This window comes from Salminus brasiliensis, chromosome 23 (assembly GCF_030463535.1).
Source record: "Salminus brasiliensis chromosome 23, fSalBra1.hap2, whole genome shotgun sequence".
Classification (NCBI taxonomy): Eukaryota; Metazoa; Chordata; class Actinopteri; order Characiformes; family Bryconidae; genus Salminus; species Salminus brasiliensis.
Window position 1 is genome coordinate 8,691,838 of NC_132900.1, and position 18,507 is coordinate 8,710,344.

The 18,507-nt window shown below is 41.2% G+C and overlaps 1 protein-coding gene across 1 annotated transcript; it reads right to left on the reverse strand.

The window, feature by feature from the left end:
* Window positions 1–277: 277 nt before the first annotated feature.
* On the reverse strand, window positions 278–15,665 carry ralbp1 (ralA binding protein 1). The gene is made up of 10 exons (XM_072669063.1): window positions 15,583–15,665; window positions 12,723–13,055; window positions 7,816–8,253; window positions 5,881–6,230; window positions 5,430–5,591; window positions 4,747–4,878; window positions 4,070–4,180; window positions 3,662–3,783; window positions 3,249–3,369; window positions 278–2,769 (listed from the first exon to the last, which is right to left on the reverse strand). The coding sequence occupies exons 2-10, from the start codon at window positions 12,967–12,969 to the stop codon at window positions 2,437–2,439; spliced, it is 2,016 nt and encodes a 671-aa protein (XP_072525164.1). The 5' UTR covers window positions 12,970–13,055; window positions 15,583–15,665; the 3' UTR covers window positions 278–2,436.
* Window positions 15,666–18,507: the final 2,842 nt, after the last annotated feature.

Consider the following 18,507-nt stretch of genomic DNA (forward strand, 5'->3'; position numbering starts at 1 on the left):
TGGGTAATGATGAATGGACTACCAGTAATGGTCCAAAATTGCTTGGAATTAAACCTTGTTAGATTAACTTCCATTGAAAATGAACGTCTTCCCCTTTCTTAGACACAAGGTTTTATACACACAGCGACATTACACTACACTGAATTCCCAGCACAATGAACTGAACGCACAGGACTCAACTACATTTAAACTCAGATACCAGCATCTGCTGTATTCAGTCCAGCATTCAATACATTCTCTTTTTAATCCAATAAAATCCACTGTATTCATGCTAAACTTCGTTTCCAGACACTTTTATTACTTAGTACAGCATCATTCTGCTAGCAACGACAAAGAGCTACAAAAAGCCATATGAACAAGCACGACAGATAACAATGATTTCAGATGGAGTAGATTTGTCTTTGCAATGAGTCATATTAGAAAAGAAGCTTTTCTACACACAGTGGAGTACAATGGAAAACAGTCACCAGTGTTCAGAGCTGGAGTTATGCAAAATTTCTCAACTGATAGGAAAGAAAAAGGGGGGAAAAAAACACAGAAAATGAAAGAAATGACAAATACAGGCTTAAGCAGAATTAGTGTTTGGAAAGAAAGACAACATTCTCAGTGTGCAAAGAGAACGAGATTTGGGCGAGTTTTCTCATAACTATCACAGAATAATTCATTGTATTTATTTTTTAAAATACCTAATTATTAATTTAACTCATAATTAGACAAGGACTGTAGCAGACCAGGGCTGTACTCATCCTGTAGATTATTCTGGTCATGTCACGACCTTGGTTTGGTAACAAATTGGAGTTAATTGCCATACGGTATATATCCATATTATTCTTTTATGATCACAGTGAAAACACTGCTGAGTATGTTAGGTGTAAGACATTTTTAATAAACACCACAAATTCATAACTGCTTTTTACCTTAAACGTAACCAAAACATAAAGCTTTCAATTATCCATCACAAATACTATTTTATTTTTGTGCTTTGCAGTGACTATAATGTGTAGAATGAAATTTACACATTTATGGATTGGCCACTGTCTGTCTGTTTTACATGACGTGTTAATTACATAAGACTAATAGCACAAATATGAACTGAACTTACTAGGGGGATGGGATGGGACAACCTAAAAATGTGGCATGTACAAATGCTATGGCAAATTTTGATATGTCTGATATGTTGGATATTTCTCCAATATATCGTAAATTAAACAAATAAAAAAAAAAAAACGTGCTTAAGTGGTTCTATTTGTTTCCTGTAGAGGACTTTGTATACCTTTGCATATATTTATATAAAACCAAATAAATGGCATACTTCATTAATTAATTACAGTTACAAACGATCCTCTGTAATTTATTTGACTAAATATATAATATAGTAATATAGCATCTTATCGTCTTCGTCTGAACAGTTTCTTCAATGAAAAACTTCAGTAGGGTTGCATTCACTCACATATGGCACAGTGGTTTCATATATCTCACTCAGGTTCTCTTTCACACACATGCATACACACCTCTTCTGTTCACTTGAAAGAGTTAGGAGGACATGTTGGGATGCCCCATCCCAAAAAAAGCCCTCCCAGTAGAGAATCTCCTCCCCTTCAAACAATACACTCCTAAAAATAATGCTTCAAATGGTTCTTTGAGGGATGCCATAGAAGAAGTACTTTTGCTCCATGAAGAAGCATGTAGCATGTCTGTAATAGAGATGTGAGTGAGTGTGAGTGGAAGGCACCTTTACATCAAGTGAAGGTCTTTATGGAATTAAAAATGGCTCTTCTAGGGCATCACCCAAAGAACCACTCAAAGCACCTTCAGTTTATTTGAAATACATTCACATAATTATCAGTTATTAAGCATGATGGAAATCATTGGCTGTCTTTACAGACCCGGTCTGGATACCTCCCCTACTGCAGACTCTTCTTCCAGCCCAAATCTAACACCAATCATTCTGATGGCAAAATTTAGAAATACAACTGGACGAACTGGACACAGAAGAGCAGATATCTGAGGGCAGATTTGAAGACCATGGTCTTAAGACATGAAATAAAGGGTGAGGTTTAGCTTGAGCAAAAACCAAGGCATTTCTCTCTGTCAAGAAACGTCCTTTTGGCTAAACGTCTGGATTAAGTTACAAATATAGAATGGAAAAGGTCCTTTAGGGCACCATGACCCCACTCCCAAACCAAATAAACAAAAAAAAGGCACCCCTACTCACCTGCTGTTGACTGACCGCTTACCTTTCAATAACTTGCATTTTTTTTTTTTACTATTTTAGAACTCGTCCACCTAGTTTGTGGTCCCAGTTTGGAAAAATAAAACAAAAAAAAAAAACAACTGATACCTGCAAGTGATGCTAGGGGCTGACCTTTTCAATGTCACTGCTACTCTCACACCTTTGTACGAGAAAACGGAGTTGAACCCAGTGGGGCATTTAATCTAGAGCGGTGTATTCTGACTGGCGGTATACGTTTTACTAGGCGAAGGCTTTAAAGTGTCCTTTCCGGGCTTGCCATTGGCTGGAGCTGCAGGAGGAGTGACTGTGGCATCTCCTGCGGCTGTTATGGCGACAGGTGCGTTGCGTTTGATTGGCTCATCCCCCCTGGATCGCTCTTCTGGGCTGGGCTGAATGGTCGGGGCCTGTTCTGCCGTGGGAGGAGCAGTGAGCTCCTGCTGGACCTTTTGGCTCTGGAGGAGGCGGAGCTGGACACGCAGTTCTAGGATGGCTTCCTGTTCCTCATGGATGGCCTGGTTCAGGTGGGTGTTCTTGTTCTGCAAAGAGAAATCACAAGCATTGCAGCTTTAGCAATGACAATAATGTTAACGACCAGAAAAAATAATTTCCGGTGCAACCGTTTCTGCCAAGTGGTCACTACGGTATACCAGGTGGTTACTATGGTTCAGGTAGATGGTTTCTATGGTTCGGGTAGGTGGTTCCTATAGTGCTGCTAGGTGATTACATGGGTGCTATGGTTTTAAAGGCAGTTGCTATGGTAACCCAGGTGAGAGCCATGGTATCCCAGATACCACTATGATGCTTCTATGGTATTGCTAAATTGTTTCTACAGTGTTGCTAGATGGTTTCTATGGTATTATAGGTAGTTGCTAGGCATTTGTTATCATAACTCAGGTGGGGGCCACGGTATCCCAGAGGGTCGCTATAATGTTGAAAATGGATGCCAAGTGGTGTCACAGGTAGTTACTATAGTGTTGCTTAGTGGTTGTTTCTTCATTTATTCTTAACTGCTCACCTCTAGCTCTTCATTCTGCTTCTGTAGATCCTCCAGGATCATCTGCAATTCCTCTTCATCTTCACTTTCGCTCTCACTGTCAGAGGAGTACTCCTCTGTCTCGCTCCTGCCCTGCTGCCGGCTGTGGGCATATGGTTAGACACAGGACATCAGTGTTTTGGAGATGTTATCAGTTTTCCAGAGGAAATACCGCGATCAGTGGCAAGGACAATTCTCCATCAACATGAGCCTGTTTTACAGCTGTTTTTACTGTTATTCCTCTTACACTGTGACTCCTGGTGGTCATGTCCCCTGGCTGCAGCTACAAAAAAGCCCATTAAAAGAATACGACCTTGGTCGCAATCAAAATCTGTAGTGTGCCGATGTGGAAGCAGCATATTGGCCCTGCTTAAATGTGTGCACTGAGCCCTCACCTCTGAATATCAGCAATCTCGGCACGCAGTCGTTCGATCTCCTCCTTCTCTGTGGCAATCTGTCTGCGCAGGACCTGCTCCAGAGAGATCAGCTCCTCCTGCTCCGTCAATATCTCATTCTCCTACAGGGGGCACCAGAAAGACACACTTCTATTACTCACATACTGACTGTGTACAAATACTTTAGTGAAACTCCTGTTCTTATCTGGTAGCAATGTGGATCCACATGCTAGTCAGCTCTACATGTATATATAGTAGGACTAGGGGCTACAGATCAGGCACAACCTAGAAAAGCAGACTAGCTTGGACAAAGTGAACAACTGAATTAAACTGCTAATCCGTTTAAATACAAACAGGAATTGAACCCCTTATTTGTGCGTTCCTGAAAGCACATCTCTCCAGTCTCACCTGAGCCAATAGGATGTTAAGCACCTCCTCTTCATTCTCAGACATCTCCTCTTTGGAAACATCCTCCTTAGACAGGCTGGCGATCTCTTGTGCTATCTTGCTCTCACATTCCTGCAGGCCACCCATGAGAAGAAATCCACATATTTAAAAAATAAAAAATAAAACAAGAACAGAAGAACCAGAAGTGAAGCCAAAAAGAAACCTCCAGACTGCAGAACTGAAAATACGCCCGAGTTTGCATCTCAAACCACTGTTTTTTTTGTTCTTTACTATTGTGGTCAGGTTTTTTTGTGCACCTGTACAAAGATAGTACTAACCCACACTAAAGTGACTTCGCCTGCACTTGGGCCCACAATTACATGGGCCCAATTGCTTTAGCATCGCTGTCACACAACAACCTTGCAAAATGGCAACTTTTTTTCTGTTTCCTTCTTTTCTTTTTAATAAAAGTGTAAAAAATGTAAAAAAAAAAAAAAGTATTCTAAGTAATTTTGGAGCATTTCTATTGGTCCATTCATCATGAATTCTAAAACCATGTAAAGAACAACTGCCAGATTCACAATAAGCCAAAATATAAAACAATGGAGATACACGGCTCTCAAAGGATTGGTTGGTTAATAGCAATGTTAGACAGCAGTCTAGGCAGTTCTTTAAAGCAAGCATAGTGACGTTCTTGCCTGTCTTTTGGCCTCACGGAGTTTGCGTTTAAGAGCGGTGAGGATTCGCTGCACCTCCCAGAGACGCTCCTCTTTGGACAGGTCCTTTATACCAGCCTGCAAGTCTCTGTGGAGGCAGTTCAGCAGGAATTCCTGTAGAAACAAAGAGACATGCACACCCACATGCTGCTTTAGAAAGGCAGTTATTAGGCAATCATCATCTGTCTCTACGAAAAAAATACTACAACTTAACGTTCATTTTTCCTAACACTGCCTTTATGTGGACCAAAAGGGCTGTGATCAGTTTTTCAGAGACACTGTATTAGGTTTCACATCCTGCCCTGCACCTCCCCTTCCATTTTGTATGGTTTGTCAAACAAAGAAACAAACAAAGAAAACACTGTACTTCATTTGAATGTCATACATTTCCCTACGATCAGGTTATGATGATTTTTTTTGACCCAGGCCACAACCCCATGACTTCCTTTTATAAACATGCAAATGCGGTGACTCAAAAACAAGCCACGCTTCAATTTCCTGGTGAGGCCGGGCCAGTGTGTATACTCTATACACACTCTACTGGGTTTCCTGTGTACAGCAGAAGTGAGCAGATCACGGCCGAGTAGTGACAACATGTGAAAGTTAAGCACCTAGGTTGTTACTGCAGGTGTGTGTGGCTGCAACAGGCTTGTGCTAAACCATACCTGTCGGCGAATCTCCTCCTTGATGCTCTCCTGGGTCTCAGGCAGGGCTGGCATGGTGGCCATGTTGGACCAGCGCAGGGGACGCACCACAGGCTTCAGAACCACATCGCCGAACAGCTCTCTGACGTGGGTGAAGAACACGTAGAGCACGCGATTCCCTATCTGAACACAGGAGGGAGGGATAGAATTACAACAGTGTGGCTTTGATTACGAAGTGTGACACGACCCTGGGGAAAGGCATAATATATATACATTATACTTTAACGCAGCTGAATTAGTGACTAAGATATACGGGTTGTACACTGAATTTATACTGCAATCATATTGGAATTAAACTCGAGGACGCCACAAGACTACAGTAAAGAGGAAGTTCTCTTGATGCAATTTAAAGAATGAAACAGAAGAGCAGTCACAGAGAGTCACTGTGGCTGAGAGTGAAAGGGCCACTCACCTGTACAGTGGGATTGAGCACGATGGAAATGTTCTGGATGTTCATCTTGGTGTCTGCTTCACGGGCGATCACATGATCCATGTGGGTGATGAGCCAGGCCAGGAGCAACCTACTGCCAGCTGGCACCTCAGTCAGCAGACGCTGGAATTCCTGCAGCTTCTCTGCCTCACTGGGCCGTCCACACGCCTCTTCGAAGCGCGGGGCCAAATCTCGGCTCAGCAGATTGTCAGGAAGTTCCCGTAGGTACTGCTTCATCAGGCTGGCAACTGTGTGCGGGTCGTACTCCTCCAGGCATGGACACTCCTCCCGGTCATATGCCGCCTTCAGCTCATCCACCTTAGACTTCATTCCTGCAGAGAAGATTCAGGGTGAAGGATTCCCAACCTGATTTCTTCGATGGACCTGATCAAGCTGGTAGAAGAGACTACAATGGTGGCTGCTCTTGGAGTTCTTCTGAAGGCCACCTTTGCTGGTCCAAAGAATGTTTAATCAATGAACTACAGAGCACCCGCTGGAGTCAAATTCATCCAGATGTTTAATTTGTAAGCTGCATAACTTTAAAGAACGTTGGAGGCAAGCGTTACATTCGGGTTAAACCAAACACCATGACCGATCTTGTGGAACTTGATCAGGTAAAAGATATATTAGAGGAACAAACTGGCAGTCACTAAAGGGCTACAGGCACTAAAACTCTATTGAAACTAGAAAAGCATATTTCCTGAAACACGGAATGGTTGCACTGATGAAGTGGTTCTCACTGGTTGGTGTGGTATCCTAAGTGTTTTCTATGGTGTTGCTATGGTATACCTGTTGGATGCTAAGCCATTGCTACATAGTTGCTTATTGTGTTGTTATGGTATAACTGTGTGGTAAAATGTAGGCTTCCAAAACTTTGCTAAAAAAATGTTGGGTCCAAAAGCTAATCCAAATAATTTGGCTGATAATGCTGTGACCATAAAGTGTTGCCTAAAATGTAAGGTGCCAAAACATTTGTCACTATTTGGTTGGTCCAAAAGCTCACCCAATACGTCTGGCTAATAGAGCTGTAGCCACAAACCTTTGGCCTAAATGTGGGGTGCCAAAATTTTCTCCCAAAAGCTAATCCAGTACGTTTGGCTAATAGAGCCGTGTCCACAGCTCTTGACAATGCGCACCCATAATAATTAAACTACAAATTCTAACACATGAAAGCCACAGAGAACCCCAGGGTTATTACTCAGCAAAGTCTATGAATGGATTAAAGTATGTAGTTAAGTAAGGAACTGAAATAGGGCTGCATGACGTGGATCTTTTGCAGTAGTGTTGCTATATATTACTATAACAACTTACAATTTGATGTGAGATAGTTAAAGACGGGCCTGCATTCGCTTTAACTAAAGTTTAGATCATGTGGACAATGCCTTGATTCATCCCACCATCAACATACATCAATATCAAAATATTGCAATATTGTGTTTTGCAATATTGTATTGTTTTCCAAATAATAGTTTACATGCAAATATTGGTGTCAGACAGTGGTTCATTTAGCGTTGTGATTAAACCCAGCCACTGGAGAGTGCTGTTGTACTCTGTCTTCAGATCCCACTGTTCTGATTGCAGAAACAGTCAACTTCTCCTTTACTCAGATTATATGCACATAATGGTGTATTTCTTTTATAATATGGCAGTGTTTCTTAAATTTGATCTAAATGAAATTACAATATATTGCAATACACTGAATTGTTACCCTGTATCATGATGCATATCGTAGGTTCTTTTCAATAAACTCCTAGTACTCCTCAGCTAAACTGAGGTGGGAGTATTCAGGTTTAAGAAGCTATTTAAGTTAGTAATGCATATTAAAGACATTTAAAAATATGTATTTCCTATATTCAATTTCTTCAACCTCAACATCTACACGATATGCCACAAAAGATATGCCAAACAGCATCCTACCAGAGACGCGGTAGATTCCTTCACATTTCATTCCGTAGCTTTCGATGTAGTCCACACACTCGCGAAAAATGGCCGGCAGCTGGATCCCATCGTACAACGCCGTCCTCCTGACTGCTTCAGCCAGTGGTGCCCCGAATATCGGCCTGATGGTGGCCGGCACCTCCACAACGACAGGTTCCTGCTCTGTGGTGCTGGGCTTCTTCTTTTTCTTCTTCTCCTTCCACTGTTTGACCACATCGGCCGCGGTCAGGTCCTTGGACTTCTTGTCCTTGGCCTTCTCCTCTTTGGGCACCTTCTCCTTCACTTTGAAGTCCTTCTCCTTCTTCTTGGAGAAGCTGGGCTTCTTGAAGACGTGAATGCCTTTGGAGCGCTTCATCTTGGACGGGCTCTCCGCTTCGTCGGCCGAGCTGTCCTCCTGGAAGGCAGCGTAGCCCTCAGCTGGAGAAAGAGAAACCAAGAGAGAGAGAAACAGCAGGTGAGAAGAGTTAGCACTCACATCCTTCCCTTTAGAGCCGAAGCTGAAACGAAAATGCACTGAAGACCACAAAACTCTGACATATATCCCATCCCACCCCCTTTCTTCTCTAGCCAATCTATCTCAAGGTTAGGCAAGACTGGTCTAAAAAAAAAAAAAAAAAACACACCATACACACAGCAGGGAAAGCACAGATAGAGCAAAACTGCTCAAAAGAGGTCAGCTTTCAATTTAGCACTATTCCCTGTGCAGCTATTGTACCCTCTCCTTTTTTTAGCTCTCCATCTTTGGAGCTGTGACACCTACTTTGCGGAGTGTCCTCGCACTAACTGAGCTCATAGCAGCAATCAGCGGCTCAATAACGCAGCTAAAAAGCCCATCAGCCGGTGGTCATAAGCACGCCTTCCCTGGAGAGCCCTGGGCTTAAGCGAGAGATGTTGTTTTGCCACTATGGCACACCTACAGAGGACAGGAACGGACAGGGTGTGTCCTCAAACTGTCCATCACTTCCTGCCTGCCAACCATAGGTCGGCTAAATATAGTCATGGGGGGTAAATACACTCTCTATCTCTTTCTCTCGCTCACAGGAGCTGCGGGGTTGCAGGATAAAATCTGACACAGTTGGCCAATATGCAGAGTATAACAATAGACCAATGACTGCATTTACTTAACCTACAAAAGTCAAGCAGCAGCAGTATAAAACAATATGTGTCAAAACTGGAGAACTCCCAGGGCTAGCATGGATTGTAAACTTTTCATTGACAGGACCCTAGGATATAGAGAAGGAGAGGTGTTGATGGTGGTTTAAACAGCTATAGCTGGGCATCCGGTCATCTTTTTAAAAAGCTGGAACTGCAGATTTCCCAATGTACTAATTTCACAGTTTAGCAAAACGACAACTCTTTGTTTATAAGAGGCAAATACAACAGTAAGGACCTTTTCCACAATTAGGGCTTCTCCTAACAATGATTGTTTTATTGATTAATCTACCGATTCTTTCTTAATTTGCAGATTAATCTAACAAATAATTAACTGATTATTCCAAATGGTTTTTATGTGTGTGGTCAATTAAAATAACTGAATAATTATTATTTAATAATGAATAAAAAAGGAATATTTCTTTGGTAATCATCTTTTCCTAAGACTAGTGGTTTCAATCTATTAAAAAGTTTAATGATGTTATTCACAACAATTCTCTGTGATCAATTATTATGAATAATGCTTGTTAAAATGCTAGATAGCCTGGACGCTTTTTGGGCAGGAGAACAAATAAACGTCTAATAATCTGTCAGGAGGAATCTGGCTTTCTTTCTTATAACATCTCAGTGTAGTTTAGAGAACTTTAACCTCGAACGCGACGAAACTCAAACACAGAAGCTTTCATAGAGAAAATGCTTCAACAACTTTTTTCAAGAGTTGAAATGAGGTACGGGTAAGAGAATGAGAGTTAGTTATGAGATTGAATCCATATTTCAGCATAAATAAAGAGTAATCTACCCTGAGCTCAACAGTAGTGGCGCTGTGTTAACATTGCTAAATACAGGCGCTAATACGTCACTATTCTGTGTAAGGAGAGTGACCTACGGGAGGACACTGGGGCCAAACTTGGTAAAAAAGGTCAATACATTAAAGTTAGCAGATTAATCGCGCATTATTGTGCAACAAAGATCTTATTTATGTCATAGCAGCACCTTTGCCTGAAATAGAGCATCAGTACTTTTACTTAACTCTTACAATGGTTATAACTTGGAATTTGTTTATTACTGGGATGATATGTAGTTAATCACTGGCAGGCATATTTTTGCTTCAAGTATATTGACTTACAGTCCGTACCAACAGCAACTTCACAAAGTGCCTGTGTACAGTAGTCTTACTGCTGTGATCAGCGGTCTACACTTTGCAAAGCTTATAAAGCTTACAGAGCACCACTTTGATGGGTCTAAAATACTTCCCCACTTTAGATGCCTGTGGGTGAGTTTTTTTGTAGTCGCAGCTTCCTCTCCTGAGAAATCCACGTTCTGATAAAGCTGATGTAGGGGTGGGCGACATGGTATCAATATTACAGTGCATCCGGAAAGTATTCACAGCGCTTCACTTTTTCCACATTTTGTTAGGTTACAGCCTTATTCCAAATTGTATTAAATTAATCTCTTTCCTCAAAATTCTACACAAAATACCCCATTATGACCATGTGAAAAAAGTTTTCTTGAGAGTTCTGAAAATTTATTAAAATTAAAAAACAAAGAAATCATATTTACATAAGTATTCACAGCCTTTGCTTAATACTTTGTAGAACCACCCTTGGCAGCAACTACAGCCTCAAGTCTTTTTGAATATGATGCCACAAGCTTGGCACACCTCTCTTTAGGCAGTTTTGCCCATTCTTCTTTGCAGTACCTCTGAAGCTCCATCAGGTTGGATGGGAGACGTCTGTGCACAGCCATTTTCAGATCTCTCCAGAGATGTTCAATCGGATTCAAGTCTGGGCTCTGGCTGGGCCACTCCAGGACATTCACAGAGTGGTCCTGAAGCCACTCCTTTGAGATCTTGGCTGTGTGCTTCGGATCGTTGTCCTGCTGAAAAATGAACCGTCGCCCCAGTCTGAGGTCAAGAGCGCTATGGAGTAGGTTTTCATCCAGGATGTCTCTGTACATTGCTGCATTCATCTTTCCCTCTATCCTGACTAGTCTGGCAGTTCCTGCTGCTGAAAAACATCCCCATAGCATGATGCTGCCAACACCATGCTTGACTGTAGGGATGGTATTGGCCTCGTGATGAGCAGTGCCTGGTTTCCTCCAAACATGACGCCTGGCATTCACACCAAAGAGTTCAATCTTTGTCTCATCAGACCAGAGAATTTTGTTTCTCATGGTCTGAGAGTCCTTCAGGTGCCTTTTGGCAAATTCCAGACGGGCTGCCTTGTGCCTTTTACTAAGGAGTGGCTTTCGCCTGGCCACTCTGCCATACAGGCCTGATTGGTGGATTGCTGCAGAGATGGTTGTCCTTCTGCAAGGTTCTCCTCTCTCCACGGAGGAACGCTGGAGCTCTGACAGAGTGACCATCAGGTTCTTGGTCACCTCCCTGACCAAGGCCCTTCTCCCCCGATCGCTCAATTTAGATGGCCGGCCAGCTCTAGGAAGAGTCCTGGTGGTTCCAAACTTCTTCCATTTACGGATGATGGAGGCCACTGTGCTCATTGGGACCTTCAAAGCAGCAGAAATTTTTCTGTATCCTTCCCCAGATTTGTGCCTCGAGACTATTTTGTCTTGGAGGTCTACAGACAATTCCTTTGACTTCATGCTTGGTGTTTGCGCTCTGACATGCAGTCAACTGTGGGACCTTATATAGACAGGTGTGTGCCTTTCCAAATCATGTCCAATCAACTGGATTTACCACAGGGGGACTCCATTTAAGCTGTAGAAACATCTCAAGGATGATCAGTGGAAACAGGATGCACCTGAGCTCAATTTTGAGCTTCATGGCGAAGGCTGTGAATACTTACGTAAATGTGATTTCTTAGTTTTTTATTTTTAATAAATTTTCAGAACTCTCAAGAAAACTTTTTTCACATGGTCATAATGGGGTATTTTGTGTAGAATTTTGAGGAAAGAGATTAATTTAATACAATTTGGAATAAGGCTGTAACCTAACAAAATGTGGAAAAAGTGAAGCGCTGTGAATACTTTCCGGATGCACTGTTTTAATTTAAAGACAATTTCTCAAAACAATGTGCTATCCCAATACTCTCCCATATGCAGTGCAGTGGTTTATATTCAAAATCTGCTGCATTTCATCCACAAAATGCTTGGTTATATCCATAAATCCATAGTCCATGGTATGTCAATACAAAGTAGGATTGAATGGTTTACATGCTAGTAAATAAAAGATAGTACCACCAATAGCACAATTTCATTTGCAATGAGCTAATTCACCCTCCTTCAATTATGTCTCAAATTATATTGCATTCATTCATAATAAACAAGTGCATAAATAATATCTTACATATTTATACCAGTGTAGAAGCTGAAGGCATGCAGCTAGACTTAATTCAACTGATTTCAGCTGACTGATGCCAGCTCGCAAGGAAAACATTGAAAACAAACGACCTCCTGTATTTGAGCCTAAATTGATTCCTATTTGTTTTTGATGTTCAAAAAACAAGTTGGGTATACAAATAATATATATTAATAATTATATTATTAATAATAAGAATATCCCCACTAATTATAAACAAAAAATGTGTTGGTTAAAAATTCCGAATTTGCAATTATAGATATATGATTTCCTGTATTTTCAATGTGCATGAAAGTATTAATACTGAATAACATCATGCTTTCATTATTGTTGTTCATAACTATGGCTTAAAACTATGCAATACTGCAATCGCAGATTACAACTACTGTTTAATAAAACTACAAGACTTCGAACTCACTGCGCTTCTCCTTCTTCTTAAACTTGTTCTTCTTCTTGCTGTGCTCCTTGTCATCGTCTGAGGCTGCATCAGGGGGCTCATGGTGGTGTCCATCATGGGGAGGTGAGGGTTCACCTGTGCGGTACAGTCCTGGGAACTTAGTGGGGCTGATCTCCTCTGAGCTGGGGGTGCGGGGCACGCCACCTGGGTGCTCCGCCCGCCGCTGCTCTGCAGGGCTGCTGCTGGGTGGCAGGAAACACTCAGTCATCTCGCTACTGCGTCCCTATTGGCTCCACACAGAGCGCTGCCCTGCTACTGGTTGCCCTCAAATGGCGCGTCACCTTCCCATGCCATCTGAGGAGATAAATATGATTTGGTCATTTTAACAAGACACAGAACACAGAAACAGACAGGTAGAACTATTTACACATTAATGCAAAATGTTACATTATTTTAGATTTTAAGGGGACTGTAATGGCTGAGGAAAGCCTGAGAACCTAAAATGCTTCAGTGAAAGTCTACTGAGAGCACACTAATGAATTTTCCTATGTTTTGAAAATAGTCAAGAACCTTATTGTGCCAAAAAATGCAAATTCTACTGAGAGCACATCACTGACTCACGTCCAACAAACTGGTCCAATCTGACCCTGTGATTGCTAAAGTACCCTCACTGAGCACTGGGACAAGGTGACTGGTGTGTTTTGGAAACCCTCATGTTCTTTAACATGACAAACCTTCAGAAGACCTAGTCATCCATACTCTACTACTGTCGTTTTGCTTATATTAACCTAGATTCCCAAAATCAAGACAGCTTTTCTACAACTCAACATACGCTCTAGGGCCAAGGCGAAGTTGCGTGACTGCAAAAATAAAGTGTCTAAATAAAGGGTCTAGTGGCTTAGGGTTTGCTGCTATGGTTTTGCGTCCACATGTCCCCATACAGTCACTCAAAATCAAAAGCTATTCTGACTGACCACCTTTGTCCTTATGGGAGTGGTCTCTTCCAGGATGAAAACGCCCCCATCCACAGGGCACGAGGGGTCAGGGAATGGTGATGACAATGAAAATGGTGCAAGTCATATGATACAGTCTTTGCAGTTCAAAGCTCTCAACACAGTTGAACATCTATGGGAGATTTTGGACAGTGTGTTAAACAGCACTCCCGACCACCACCACCACGACCTCCACCACCATCATCAAAACACAAACTGAAAAAATATTTTAGGGGGGGCATTTCCTGAACTTTCTGTTGTGTTTCCATTGAAAATGTCCCTGGCCTGTATTTCACTAATAACTCCTACTTGCATAATCAACAGATAAAGTCTGCTGTTCCCTAATTTTATTTTCTAATGTTGATCCAAAACAAAGAACAGAAGGAAAAGAGATTATATAAATATCTCAACTACAAAACCTCTCAGAAATCTAATGTTGATGGTTACACTACATGGCAAACTCACTCAGAGCATTTCTGAATTAGCTATATTAGGTCTGATCCACTAGATAGTACTGTAAAGCTGTCTGTCAATCTGTCTAAAACCATGTATTGGTCACATACACAGTTCCACATGGTACAACTAACAGTGTAATACTCTGATGACTGATTCTGAACATAGGAAAAAGATACAGATAAAAAATAAAGGTTAAAATAGAAATATGTAGACAAGGCGACAAGATAACATTTGCATTTACATTTATGGCATTTAGCAGACACTCTTATCCAGAGCGACTTACAAGGTTACTCGTATTACAGATGTGGGCCAGTGTAGTGTTAGGAGTCTTGCCCAGGGACTCTTATTGGTGTAGCGCAGCATAGTCACCCAGACCGGGAATCGAACCCTGGTCTCCCACATGGTGTTGTTGTAACGCAATGGTAGGTGGTGGTGTTATCTGTTGCGCCACACCAACCACACGATAACTATTAGTGTTGGACACAGATAGATTTTGGCCTCCGCCTTTAACCCACCCATGCACTGAACACACACACACACACACACACTAGTGACCAAACTAGTGACAGTGGGCCATGCTCAAGGGCCCAACAGTGGCAGCTTGCTGAGCCTGGGTATCAAACTGACAGCCCTGTCACCAATAGCTTGGTGCTCTAACTGCTGAGCCACCACTGACCCATAATAAAAAATATCTACACACATAAAAAAAAACCCTGAAATATAAAGCTACAAGTAGGAAAAGTGTTTAAAAAAGGGGTTAAAGAACAGCTGACTAGCCAGCTATATATCAGGAGCTGCATAAACTACATAAACAAATTCATCAATCATTTCTTGCTCCTTATCACTCATCAGTCGTACCGAATACAAATAACTGCACGTTTAAAACATATCAAATCAATTTAATGTCACTGAATGTTTAAATCAGCCTTTCTTTATAAACTATTAGTTGGCATTTGTGTATAGTGTGTGTACGTGACTGCTTCATGAGTGTTAGCGAGCTCTAGCTGTGTCAAAAACAGCGGAAGCCAGCCTGCTAACGTTAGCTAGCTAGCTAGCGAGTTTCCGCTGCTAATAGTAGCTAGCTAGCTAACTCTCTTATGCCTTAAGGAGCATTTAGGTTCTAGATAACTAGCTAGCTATCTAATTACCCAGCTTTTAAGGGCGTGGTGTCTTCAGCCGAATCTCTGCATCGTTTAAGGTTCTGTCAATCCCACATTCTGGGTCCGTTAAGAGTTTATTTAGCTATCTCTGCTAGATAACAGTTAGCTAGCTAGCGGTGCTAGCATAAGCCACCGAGGATTACTTTAACGAGGCAATGGCAACTGATCAGCCACGGCCTCGACAATTCAGGGGTCTCACATAAACACGAAACAGCCGTTCCACTAAAACACATGCTGAGAAACAGCGAAGGCAGCTTCTTCATTTAGACCAACCTGCTCGGGTGGGATTCACAGCGCTGTGTTTCCCGTTGGCTTGTTTACGTGCCCAACTGGAACGTCAGTCTACGCACGCCGAGACTTCTGGGAGATGTAGTGCTGGGCAGGTGCCGTAACTAACCAGGTGTCTTACGGAGCGCCAGTTAAACTAATAAAACAATGACACGTGTTAGACTCGCCTCACTGTTTATTTTTTTTTTTTTTTACAGTCATTTAACCACTACAGCAATAGAAAAGGCACTGGAGAGAGTGTACCATTAGAAGAAGTCAGCCAATGGCCTGCAGACTCTGGCCACTTTGACACTTGTCCAGCAGATGGAAGCTCTGAGCTACAAATGTGGCCTGGCATGGCCTGCTGAATGATAATACACCAAGATGACCAATCCTATGTGGAAAAGGCCAGTGTGGCTGTAGGTTTTCATTCCAGACAAGCCAGAGAACTCAGCATATTCACCTCATATCAGCATCATTTAGACAAGCAGAATAAGAATGGAGTTCCTGCTTAGCTGGTATGATGATCTGCAGTCACATCAGCCTGTGTGCAGATAGGATTGGCACCCCATGATGATCTAGGACCAGATGCATTTTCCATTTAATACAACAGCGCTGTTCCTCATAGGGTTAGTGCTAATACTCCCATCCTGAGACGCTTTATTCCAGGCCCAAGCGCTGAAAAGAACTCCTCAGCCCAGATTCCATTCATGGCTATCTCTCCATAAACAGCAGATAGCATAGTATTTAGAGAGAGCATTGTGTTCCCATGCTCCCATTCTCAGTTCTGCTCAATAACAATGATGATTCAGCCTCAGGCTAATCTCTGAGCTCTCTCTTAATGAGGCGCCTTGAGATAAGATATGATTCTGACATTACCGCGTGTTATTATGGGTTATCAGCAAATAATCAGTTACATCGGATACATTTGAATTCAACATGAGTCAGAAACCAATATCAGATAATAGGCATCTTTCTAATGATTACAGGTGTGTGCTCTCATCTAGGCCTTAAAACTGGAGGAAGAGAACAAACATATATTCTGTTCTATTCTGTATTATTTATTAGGATAGGACAGAGAATTATGTTCTTTGCTTCATGATGACAAAATGATATTACAATATTATACAGTTATACCATATTTAATGAGGACAATTACCTTAAAAAAGTTCCACCCCCATGCAAGTTTAAATAATAACTTTAGGAAATGAGGTCAGTTGTGCTCAGTAGACGTGTGCAAAAGTTCAGAGCACTCGTTTTCCCTGATAAAGAGACTTTAAGTAGAAAAGTAGGTGAGGCCTTTATTTTTGCTTTAAAAAAGAAAAAGTCCAAAGTTTTATATGTCATAACTTTACAACGGTTTTAGAACTATCTAATCTAATGGAAAATTAGGCCAGTTGTGCTCAGTAGACTGTGATTTTAAATGTACAGTAGGTGTAGGTGTAGCCTTTTTTCATTACTTTAAAATTACTGAGCCTAAAAGCATGACTTTTATTAGGGGTTTCTCTTTGTCTTATGATGTATTGATAGGCCAAAACATACGATCTGAAAAAGCATGTTTATTGTGTTATGGCTTGTCAATAAAATCGCAAAACAAATTGTAAAACATTTAAATGACATTAAATTCACTTGTGCTTTGTGAGCTAAAGCACATTTTACACTTGTGTACTTATTACTCATATCACAGGTACACCTTTGACACCTTCTAGAGTTTTTACTCAATAAAAAGGTCATTTTTTCCCTTTAATGGTGAAGTTTTTAAATGATGAGATGATAAAAGCCAAAGAACACACTGGGACGATTTCCAAATTGTAAGTACATATTGTTTATATCTGACAAGAGCTACCACACAACCATTCCTATGACTGGAAAGACCACAGTGCTGCCAATATACAGCTCCGGAAAAAAATAAGAAACCACTTAATGCTTTTTCTTAAATGTTTGGCAGCCATTTAATTCCAGGTATTTCATTAAACAAAGCTGAGTTACCTGAATTTGCAGACTATAAATGGCATAAAGGCCCAACAGCAATGTGAAAGACTAGGGGAGAGCCGGTCAGGACATGAGAGCTGTGACTGGCAGTCAAGGTTGTTTCATCATAGTGATTTTTGAATGCTGAAAGTTCAAATATTAGTGCTGTGTTGTTTAAATCTGAATAATAATTATTTGCATTATAATTATTATAATAAATTCTTTGCATTATTTGAGCAGTTATTTTTGAGCAGTTGTCATTTCTGCAAATAAATGCTCTAAATAGTAAGATTTTTATTTGGAATTTGGGGGAAATGTTTTCCATGGTTTATGAAATAAACCGTAAACATTAATGCTAATTTCCCTAAAACACACTGCCTATAAATAGTAAAACCAAAGAAACTGATAATGTAGGGTGGTCTCTTCATTTTTTCCGGAGCTGTATGTACCAAATATGAGGCTGGAATCTTAAATTCAAACACACACTACATTACATACTGTCATGGTCATTAATTTTCCTAATACTGCTGGTATTACTTCACGGTGCTTGTGCGCAATAGTTGCAGTAAATTGCTGACCTGTTTGTGCAATACAGCCAACATTGACCTCATTAGGCAGTCTTGCCTGTGCTGATAAAAAAAAAAGTTGTAAAGATAAAACTGTTCTGAGCCCTAAAGCCACTGTATCCATGTTTTCACATCTTCTTGTGCTTAGAAAGAGCGGACGCAGTCTGGTTGATTATGCTAAGAATGTGAGATTCTTGACTTTTGATGTTAAAGCAGAAAAGGCAATGATTTTCCAGGTCCAATGTCTTAAAAGCAGAGTCCTGTCTGTATAAATCCCTGGCTTCAGATTGTGCAAATGAGTTAGAGAAGAAGTAAACACACTTTGTTGTTATCTGTCTCACACAGGTACAGGCCTCAGAGGGGTTTGGCTGTGTCTTTAGGACACTGAAAAATT

Coding starts and splice junctions, on each gene's coding strand:
- ralbp1 (XM_072669063.1), bottom strand. CDS start 12,969: ATGACTGAGTGTTTCCTGCCACCCAGCAGCAGCCCTGCAGAGCAGCGG. Junction 8,254..12,722: donor TAAGAAGAAGGAGAAGCGCA/GTGAGTTCGAAG, acceptor CTCTTTCTCCAG/CTGAGGGCTACGCTGCCTTC. Junction 2,770..3,248: donor AGCAGAATGAAGAGCTAGAG/GTGAGCAGTTAA, acceptor TTCTCTTTGCAG/AACAAGAACACCCACCTGAA.